We start from the raw sequence: 10,204 nt of genomic DNA, 5'->3' as shown, positions 1-10,204 counted from the left end.
CGGCTATCACGTTGATTTTTTTCTGTTCCTTTTTCCTCTTTCGACTACTTCCACGTTATGTGTGTCATTAACTACGCTACCGTTAAATGGAGTAAGGCGCTGTTTCGAACGAGGCGGTTTGGTATGACAGCTCCTCCCACTCCTTCTGCTCCATCCATATTCGTTCCCTCCTCTTCTATGAGCGGGGTGACACTTGAGGACATCATGGCGTAGCTTCAGCGCATGGATGCTTGCCTCGACACTCTCAGTGATGAGTTGTGTCAAGTGAATACTTGTGTTGCTCGCATTGCTCGATGCTAGGCTGAGATGGGTGGTTATACCATGCCTTCCACTCCTGCGGCCCCTACAGATGAGAGTGATGTTGATGATGCTGATGCTGATGATGATGATGCTACTGCTTCTGATGATGAGGATGATGGCGATGCTAGCTCACCCAGAGATGACGAGATGTCTACTTGACACTTTTACCCTTTGTCACTCATGACAAAAAGGGGGAGTAATTTTGGTATGAAAGTAGTCATACTTAGGGGGAGGGTTAGCATAGGAGATTTCTGCTAGGGGAGAGTGCACATTGAGGGATGTAGTGAAGATTACTTATATCTTTTTCTTTTCTCTACTTCAGATACATTTATTCTTGTACCTTAGGTCTTGTGACCATTATTGACATCATTGTACTTATTTTTCTTTATATGTTGATGTATGTTTCTTTCACTTATCCTTACATGTGTTGTTTCTTTTCTTTCTTTATACACATGGTTCTTATAACTTGTATGCAATCTATTATTTATGTTTCACACAAAGATACCTTGATGAGTTTTGTTTAAAGTGTTTCAGAAATACAGGTTGTCAAAGTGTACTTGCCATAAATTTTCTTCTTGCAAAGTTTTTCAAGAGTTTATGTTAGGATAGATTTTGTTGTATTCAACAAGTGAATATGAGTTGAGTGATTTATGACTTCTCTTATATGTTCATTTGTTTGTTGTGGTTTTGTCACAGATTACTAAAGGGGGAGATTGTTAGGACATATGTGATTTACTTGTTAGAAACATATATCACTATTTTATGTAATTGAGTAATCCTTTGACAAAACAAACTTTACTTGTATTAGGTAGAACTAGGATGTGTTTAATACTTCAAGAAGTTTTGTTTAAAGATCAAGTGTTGAAACCATACAAGTCTGTCCAAGATTCAAGTCTGAAAAATGCTTGTCATTAAAGCTTGACAGCTAGTAGTCATCTATCGAGCTTAAAGAGTTGTTCAGCCCAGTGGCTCGACAGTAACTCGACAAATATTGTATTTGTTCAGTTTTATGAAAAACAAAATTTTAGATCTGTTTTGACTTTAATCCATGATTATGTGTTTGGCTTTATTTTCTCACAGCCCTAGACATATAAAATGATTATTTTAAGGGCCGTCAAAGTGGACACAAGTTGCACAAGTGTTGAGCAAAGTTTTGTTCAAGCAAATTGTGACCGGAGACAGAATTTGCCCTAGTTCATCATTCTTGTGTAGAAGTTTTTGTATTTGTGCACCGTAAGATTTTGTAACCAAGCATTTTTTGGATCTTCATCATGTGATGAACTGAAAAACTTTGTAGCCAACAACTTTCTCTAGTTGGTGATTGAAGTCGCGTATTGGGATCTGCACAATTGGTTAGTCACGTACTAGGAGCCGTGTATTACAAGGAGAGATTGTCACTACAGAATAAGTCCAATTGGGTATTGGGATAAGGGTTCAATTGTAGGTTAATATAAAGTACTGAGATTCCTTTACTTGTAACCGCTTGTTGTGATAATAGTGGATTCTCGGGAGTGATGACCTTAAAATCACCCGGTAGGGTTTTTGCCGTGTTGGTTTTCCCCATTCGTAAACAAATCACCGTGTTAATTTATTTTCCACTGCACTTAGTTTAATTGGTGATTTGTTTGTGTTATCACGCGTTTGTATGTTAATTTGATTAATTAATAATCTTAACTAATTAATTAATTCATTCATCACAAGGGGTCAATTCGTTTTTGGCTTATCATTCATGTTCTTCGTGTTCTTTGTTTTCAAAGGTTTGTGGTGGAAATTCTTCAAGGTTTTGGAGGCTTTAACTCGTAGAACTTCACTGATTTGTAGTTTCTTGAAGTTTCTAGAGGCTTTTGAGCTTAATTCCAGTGAACTTTGAGATCTTGGAAGATGATTTAAATGATTCTGCTTCGAATGTTCTTTGTATTCGAGGTTACAATTCTTGAAATTCCAGGAGGTTTTAGGGGTTGATTCCAGCAAAACTTTTGTACTTCTGAATCTTCTTTTATGTTGCTTATGGTGTCTTCCAAGATGCATTGGTGTGTAGAAATGCCTTATGAAGGCTTCTATTTATAGGTGTTTGGAATTTATAGGAGTTTGGAGGTGGGTGAGCGACATATGGCGGAGTCTGATTGGTGACACATATCACAGCTTGATTGAAGGAGCTTTAAGACTTTTCTTCCAAGAAACATGGCATCATTTGATTGGCCAAAATGTTTTAATTTTGAAGGTAACGCATGTCAGCACCCGATTGGACTGCTTATATCATTGCTTACACACACTGGTGTGTGATTGGCATTTTGCATGCTTTTTATGTTTTTATTTTAATGATACTTGGCAAATCTCTGTTGGTTTTTGAATGGTGATAGTAGAAACTAGTAGCAGTACGTGGTACTTTGGTAGTATGATGTGTCAGCTTTTGATAGGTCGGGAATTTTTCCTCTCTACAATCTTAATTAAGAATATTACAAATTTTGCCGTATAAACCTTAAAAATTGATGTGTCAACTTTGAAAAATGAAATAATAAAAATTAAAAAAAATTATTTATTATATGATTGATGTGGCATAAATTAAACTCATTGCCATTTTAGTTTGTTAGGTTTTTGTTCTAAAGCTAATAGCAGCATTAGTATTTTCTATTTTGAAATGAGAAACTTGGCCGATTTTTCCTAAAATTGTTATAATCGTTATATGCTTGTTATGGAAAAGTTTTCATATTAGGCCATTTGTTTGCGCACCACTATTGTACATTGATTTTGAATTGTATTTCCTTAAAAAAAAAAAAAAAAAAAAAAATTGAAATGTATTTTGTAAACATTTTGGTAGAGATTCTTTGGCCACATATATTTATATCATTGGATTAAGATACTAATCGATTTTTGGTGTAGACGGAGATTAAATTTCAGATTTCTTATTCAACTATTAGAGACTTTACCAATTAAGGTAATTGAAACCCATAATTGTATTTAAAAAAAAAAATTAATCTATGTATATGGAAGAGTGAATTTAAAAAAAAAAAAAAATTAAATATCAATGGAAAAAATGCCGAGACTTGAGAGATCAACAACAATCATCGACATAGCTTCAGCCACAATCATCCTCAACTTCGCCTTGCCATTCTCAACGGTGGCGACTAATAATACTATGGAGACATTAACATGGTTGTTTTTACTCTTTTTTGTCATTAGAATGCTGCTTTGATTTGTTTGGGCACCGACAAATTCGATAACCAGGTGTTTCTTGAGCAAGCATAGCTACAATACTCAACAATATTCATTTCTTGAGCAAGCAAAGCTACAATACTCAACAATATTGAATATTGTTGAGTTTTTGTAGCTTCTGAATAATAATTTGTATTGATTTTTTTTTCTTTTTTAAAATAAAATAAAATAAAATGAATAAGAGAAGGTGACCTTCCCTACTTAAAAGCTCAATCATGGTAGCCCCTGGCCGCTTCCTTGCTAACACCTCATAATTTGTCTACTTGTTATTAGTTGTAGCGTTTTTTTTTGTTTGTTTAAATATTAAACTTTCAATTATAATTTTTTTAAAGGACTAATTTGTAAATTATACCTCTAAAGTTTTATCTTATTTGCATCAATAGTTCTCCAATTATATTTTTCACTAGTCACATAAGTTTGTCAGGTGTGTTTAGTTCATTTTATATCAAATAAAATGATGTCATATATATATATATATATATATATATTTTTTTTTATGTTATTTCATTTTTAATTTTTTGAATGTAAACTAAACACGCGTGAGGGGATGTTGATACAAATGGCATAAAAATTTATAGTGTAAAATTTAAATTCTAAAACTTGATGGTGTTAAATAAGAGAAAACCTAGGCTCCTTTTAGAAATAAGAGAAAACCTAGGCTCCTTTAGACAAACCTCATAACATTATTTAATACGTAAAACTCAAGAGCCTTGTGTTTCCGGTCAATTCCAAAAAGAAAAAAAAGAAAAACAAACAAACAAAATATCTAAAAACTCTGTCCTTAGGGTTTCGAAGAACAAATCTCGAATTTCACTCTCTTTGTCAATCGCTGCCTTCCGAAAGGTAAAACAACGAATCTCAAACCCTCATTTCTCTATCAGATCTTCAAGATTCTTCTTCGTATATATATTTTCTCTCTCTTTCTTTACTTTTTTCCTCTCGTTGTTCTGTTTGGTTCCTGAGAAAATAGAGGAAAAATTTGTGATCTGGGTAATTTTGTTCCTGGGTTGGAGTTTCTTTTGTAAAAAATTTACTCTTTCTTCTCTTCTGATAACAGTTTTCTTGGAAACCAAACGGAGAGTTTAGGCTCTGATTAGGGTATTGTGGTTTTATCTTATCGGTAGATCTGATTGTTCTGTTTAGGAATTTGCTTATTTTAGCTCTAATTTAATTTTTTGTGGGTGTTCTCTTAGTACTATATAATTTTTCCTGTTCAAATTTTTGATGGGTCTAGTGTGAATATGGCTTTTGATTATATGAATTTTGTAGATTATGTAGCTGAAGGTACTAGGAGATAGTTGTGTTGCGCTGGTTGTTTTTGGTTTAATAAGTTGATATTGTTGGTGCTATTGGTGTATTGGACTTGGGTTTTCTGTATCTGTTCGGAAATGGAATGGCTTTATAAGCTTCTTTCTTTTTCTTGGGTTGTTTCCCTCCAATGTTTAGCCAAATGTGAGACATGTGGTATATATTTGATTTTGTATGGTTTACATGGTTTTTGTTTTAAGACCATTAATTGGATTAAATGGGAGGGAAACTCTCCCAAACAAGTTGAAGGGTGAGGTTATAGGTTCACGACCCACTGGTGCGTGTGTTACTTGTGAGGAAAGGTTCATAATGCCACTCTGCTGATGAGCTCTAGCTCAACTGCCACCTCCTCCCCTTGCAAGTGCTTGGTGGAGGGTGAGATCGTGGGTTCATGACCCATTGTTTGTATTTGTGACTTACCAATATTTTTTTTAAAAAGGGAGCATGATGCCACTTTGGTCTAGAAAAGGTTTGGTTTCCTTGACTCTGAAGTTAGTTTTATTTGAACACAATCCCCAGAAAGATGTACTGTTCACACCCCAGTAACACTCTCTTTTTGGTTGGATTCATTCGATGCGAATGTGATTAGTGACTACTTGAATGTTTTAGCTGACACTCAATTTAGTTAAATATCTTGGTTTCATTTGGGAGGGTGGAAGGGAGAAACTGTGTGCATGCGTGCGTGCGTGCATACAGATTTGAGATTGTTGCATTCAATTTTGCTTTTATTGGGGGTATTGTGAGGTTGGGCTTAGGTGCAATGCAAGTGCCTTCCTATTGGCGTATTATGATTAGTGGGTTTTTTGGGTTTTCTCTGTTGCATTATGGGTTTTTAGAAGCTTTACTTGTAATTTTGGTAACATTTACGGGAAATAGTTCATTAACATGATCTTATTTTCATGGGAAAATTTTCACGGGAAAGAGCCATAATAATGTCCACTGTCAAGTCTCTATCTGATGTGGTTATAGACTTCATCCAGTTACAATCCATATATTTTTTATAATACGTAATCCACTTGTAACTTACGAACAATATAACTTTAATTTGTTTTTAATAATTATCTTGTTTGTGTGGCCGATATTCCATGGGTTTTATACTGTGGTTGTGCTTACATCAGTAGGCTGGACTAATTGCAGTTGCTTTGAGTAAGTTTACTTATTTCTTTGTCCAAGATATATTACATAAACATGAAACTTCTGTCTCATAATGTGGCCAGGAAAAATGAGGCCCATCTTCTGTGGAAATTTTGAGTATGACGCACGGCAGTCTGATCTGGAACGGCTTTTTGGTAGATATGGGAAGGTTGAGAGGGTGGATATGAAGTCTGGTGAGATCTCTTGTCTGCCTTGTGTTTGTTTGGTTCTTTGTTTTTTTTTTTGAAGTTATCCTTAATATTCAATTAACTTCTCAAAAAAAAAAAAAAATCTACCTTGATTCTCTTTTCTGGTTTGCTTTATCTGCTAATCATTATAATTTTGGTATTGAGACCTGGATGCTGAGCCCTTAAACGTTCATTTAGCTCTTAAAATAATCTATTAGTAAATGTTTAACATTTCTGGGGTCAAACTTCAAGAGTGAACTCTCTCGGAAAACGTTTGAGCAATTGAAAGTTTTGTGAGTTAGCAAGTCATGCAAGAGTGATAAATGATCACGTAATAAAAAAAATGGTGAACACAATTGCGTATTTGATCTGATTTTACTTGGTTCCACCGTGGAAGAGAACTGAAATGTGGTGCAAATTGGGAAAGCATGAAGGATGATTTGGTGCTGATGAAAATAAATTTAGGAGAGTTAAAGGAGTGGGTAATTGCTATAATTCAATGTCCTGTGGTAGCACACTAGTTGACTCATAACAAGGTAATCGCTTGAACTTCCTGCAATTGCAGGCTTTCACTTGTTTGAAAAATAAATTGCTTGATAAATTTTTTGGGGTTCTATTAATGAACACAAAGCAGAGTGATTTATATATTTTTTTGGGAAAAAAGAAAGAAATTACTTTATGTATTTATAATGTGCACTGGTATGTGATGTATATCGCGTAAACTAGACAATCATATAAAAATTGCCTATACTCTTCTCAATAAGGCATGGGGTCCTCCACCGGCAAGTCAACTCAGCAGGAGCAAACCTATCCTCGAAGGTGGCTGGTTCCCAAAATTCTTGTGGCTCGGCAGTATGATCATAACCTCAAGCAGAATACATGATTCAGCGACTGCTTTCTTTGTTGAGTTATAGTGGGGGTTCAGGATATGTTTAAGAAAAACATGTTTTTTATGAGGCATCAACCCCCATACTCAACATTTTCTTTGGCGCAGGATTATCTTGGCATGTCCTAATTCTTCCTGGCTAATGGATGGGCTCTTCAGAATTCTATTTTCTGCCTGTGACGAGCTTCCTCTTCTTTATTTTTAAGAAGAGTCATTCTGATCCTCAATGGACTACCATCCCACGTTTCCCTCAGTCACCATTGCCTTTCATCCCTCATGACTTTTGCCCAGCCTTCAATTTCAGACATGTTTCAGGTTGAAACATTGCCGACCTCACAGCAGAGGCAGCAGAATAGATGGAGAAGGCACTCTATTCATTGACCTACCATGAGACATCCACTTTTGGAATGTTGTTCCTTCACACCACTTAGTTCATCACACAAGGTCTGTTACTGATTTTGCTGGTCACTTAGTTTATAGAATTCACGGAAGTTACCAACATCTTTATTTTAGGTTAGATTTTCAGGGGCTTTATTTTTTCTAAAGGGAGAAATGCCGTCGTGTTGAAGAATCCTTTAAAGGGAGGATTCTTGCCTTAGATATCTTTTTCTGACTTACATAAGTTTATTAATTTTGATTCTTTTGTTCTACTTCACTGGTTTTTAGGATTTGCTTTTATCTATATGGAAAATGAGAGAGATGCTGAGGATGCTATTCGGAGACTTGATCGAACAGAATTTGGTCGTAAGGGACGTAGGCTTCGTGTTGAATGGACAAAAGTAATGTATCTTATTGTTGTTTGGATTATTAATTTTTTCTATCACTCTGTTCTTTTGTTTGTTTTAATTAGCATTGTGTTTAAGCTATTTTATATTTGTGTGGCAGCATGAGCGTGGCATTAGAAGGCCTGGAGGTTCCAGAAAATCTTCAGCTAATACGAGGCCTTCAAAGACCTTGTTTGTTATTAATTTCGACACACATCATACTAGGACTAGGGACTTGGAGAGGCACTTTGAACCATATGGGAAGATAGTGAGTGTAAGGATTAGAAGGAACTTTGCATTTGTTCAGTATGAATCACAGGAGGATGCTTGTAGAGCGTTGGATGGAACAAACATGAGGTATGTCTTTGTCATCAGTTTTAAAACATACTAGCTTTCAAAGGAACGTTCTCAACATCCATCCCCTCCCCTCCCCTTCCCCCCCCTCCCCTCTCTTTTTTCTTTTTTCTTATAAAGTAATCAATAGTGAAAATACCCTTGGGCATCTTTTGAGTTGATGAAATGGTTTGCTCTGTTGACATGTGGCAGGATAGTTCTAAGGCTTGAATATTCATATTGTTAGATTTATTGAGATATCTTTAATGCTTCTAATGATGATAATTTGTATTTTAATTCTGTTATGCAGCAAGCTGTTGGATCGAGTTATTTCAGTGGAGTACGCAGTTCGGGATGACGATGATGAAAGAAGAAACGGATATAGTCCTGATAGAAGAAGTCGAGATAGGTCATTGGAGAGAGGTCGTGATAGAAGGCGATCCCCAAGCCCCTATCGAAGAGAGAGGGGCAGCCCTGATTATGGCCGTGGTGCTAGTCCATATAGGAAAGAGCGAGGAAGCCCTGATTATGGCCGTGGGGGCAGCCCAAGTCCCTATAGGAGAGAGAGGGCTAGCCCTGATTATGGTCGGACACGCAGTCGTAGTCCTTATCAAAGAGATAGGGTTGGGTCTGATCGTCGCCGTGGTCCTAGCCGTAGTCCTTACCAACCAGAAAGGGTGAGTGCTGATGTTGCTCGTGGCCCCAGCCGTAGTCCTTATGGAAGAGAGAAGGCAAGCCCTGACAATGGTCGTGGCCCCAGCCGTAGTCCTTATGAAAGGGAGAGGGAAAGCCCTAACAATGGTCGTGACCTCAGCCACAGTCCTTATGGTAGAGAGAGGGCTAGTCCTGAAGATGGTCGAGTCCCCAGCCAAAGCCCTTATGATGGGAGAGAGAGAGCTAGCCCTGACAATGGTCGTGAAGTCAGCCCCATACCCGAACCCAGGGACAGCCCTAATTTTGGTGGTGGTCCAGAAAGCCCTATGCATGAGAGATATCGCAGGTTTGCATGATTGTGATTTATTTGTCTTATCCTGTTGTCTTTACCTTAATATCAACATTTGGGCATGTAGATTGTTCTACTTATGTATTCCTTGTGTAATCTGGTAATGCAGTCGATCACCCCCTGGAGAGGAATGATCTTGATCTCAATAATCAGAAAGAGCATCGCAGGTTTGCATGATCGTGACTTATTTGTGTTATCCTGTAGTCTTTACCGTAATGACAACATTTTGGCTTGTAGATTGTTCTACTTATGTATTCCTTGTGTTATCTGATAATGCAGTTTATCACCCCCAGGAGAGGAATGATCTTGATCTCAACATTCAGAAAAGAACTGCATTTGGTTGTACTGATTTGTGTTGGGTGGCAAAACTCATGTAAAATTTGTACCAATTCACCTTTTTCAGTAACAACTATTGGGGAGTTTGGTAAAAATTTATGCTCCCGAACCTTTGTAGGACCTAGTTGACGTTAGTCTAGTTTTTAGACATTTGTATGCTTTGATTTCTGCTCGACTTTGATGGATGTTATTGTTGGTTTAAACAAAAATTCTGTATACAAGACCTCTAATCTATGTTGGCCTTGATTCTACTCTATTCTCATATTGTACCTTAAATCAGAATAACAGTTAGCTCTCTAAAACAGGTAGTGGTGGTTGCCGATCCTTATTTTGTGGGTCTCTTAAAAGATTGCACCGCCATATAAGACTTGATCTTATCTCTTGTGGGAGTTGTATGGGTTAATGAATAAGATGTTCATGGATGGATCTGAAATTTTTAGTATGTACAAAATTGGATGTCATGTCAAAATTCTAGGGGTGGGGTTTTCCATTGGTTTCTCTGCTTGTTAACCATCGTCAAAAGTTTTATGTTATGAGTACACTGTATTTGACAAATCATGCCATGATGACCCCTGGTTTCTCAGCTTGTAACCATTGTCAAATTGTCTTACCGAAAAGAAGACATAATTTTCATTGTCCCGAGTCAAATTGGTTGATTTGGTGTACCTCTTGTCTTGTGGATTCACAGAATATAGCAGGTTCTCTATTTGTAATTCATCAACTGGGAACATGAAAATCT

At 36.6% G+C, this 10,204-nt stretch overlaps 1 protein-coding gene across 2 annotated transcripts; it reads left to right on the top strand.

The window, feature by feature from the left end:
• The first annotated feature begins 4,219 nt into the window (after nt 1–4,219).
• On the top strand, nt 4,220–9,842 carry LOC115959659 (serine/arginine-rich splicing factor RS40-like). Of its 2 annotated transcripts, XM_031078156.1 has the most exons (8): nt 4,220–4,356; nt 6,039–6,149; nt 7,138–7,473; nt 7,696–7,808; nt 7,915–8,150; nt 8,437–9,126; nt 9,239–9,296; nt 9,409–9,842. In XM_031078156.1, the coding sequence occupies exons 4-7, from the start codon at nt 7,713–7,715 to the stop codon at nt 9,261–9,263; spliced, it is 1,047 nt and encodes a 348-aa protein (XP_030934016.1). In that variant the 5' UTR covers nt 4,220–4,356; nt 6,039–6,149; nt 7,138–7,473; nt 7,696–7,712; the 3' UTR covers nt 9,264–9,296; nt 9,409–9,842. The 2 variants fall into 2 exon arrangements, with proteins under 2 accessions (XP_030934016.1, XP_030934015.1); XM_031078155.1 differs by lacking the exon at nt 7,138–7,473.
• The last annotated feature ends 362 nt before the right edge of the window (nt 9,843–10,204 follow it).

The sequence above is a fragment of the Quercus lobata genome, chromosome 9 (assembly GCF_001633185.2).
Source record: "Quercus lobata isolate SW786 chromosome 9, ValleyOak3.0 Primary Assembly, whole genome shotgun sequence".
In the NCBI taxonomy this organism is placed as follows: domain Eukaryota; kingdom Viridiplantae; phylum Streptophyta; class Magnoliopsida; order Fagales; family Fagaceae; genus Quercus; species Quercus lobata.
The sequence above is the reverse complement of the archived record's forward strand: the minus strand, read 5'-3'. Positions and strand labels throughout refer to the sequence as shown.

Excerpts from the sequence above, each read along its gene's own strand:
- LOC115959659 (XM_031078155.1), top strand. The coding sequence starts at position 6,044 with ATGAGGCCCATCTTCTGTGGAAATTTTGAGTATGACGCACGGCAGTCT. Across the intron at positions 8,151-8,436 it reads TTGGATGGAACAAACATGAG|CAAGCTGTTGGATCGAGTTA; the intron begins GTATGTCTTTGT and ends TCTGTTATGCAG. Across the intron at positions 9,127-9,238 it reads ATGCATGAGAGATATCGCAG|TCGATCACCCCCTGGAGAGG; the intron begins GTTTGCATGATT and ends CTGGTAATGCAG.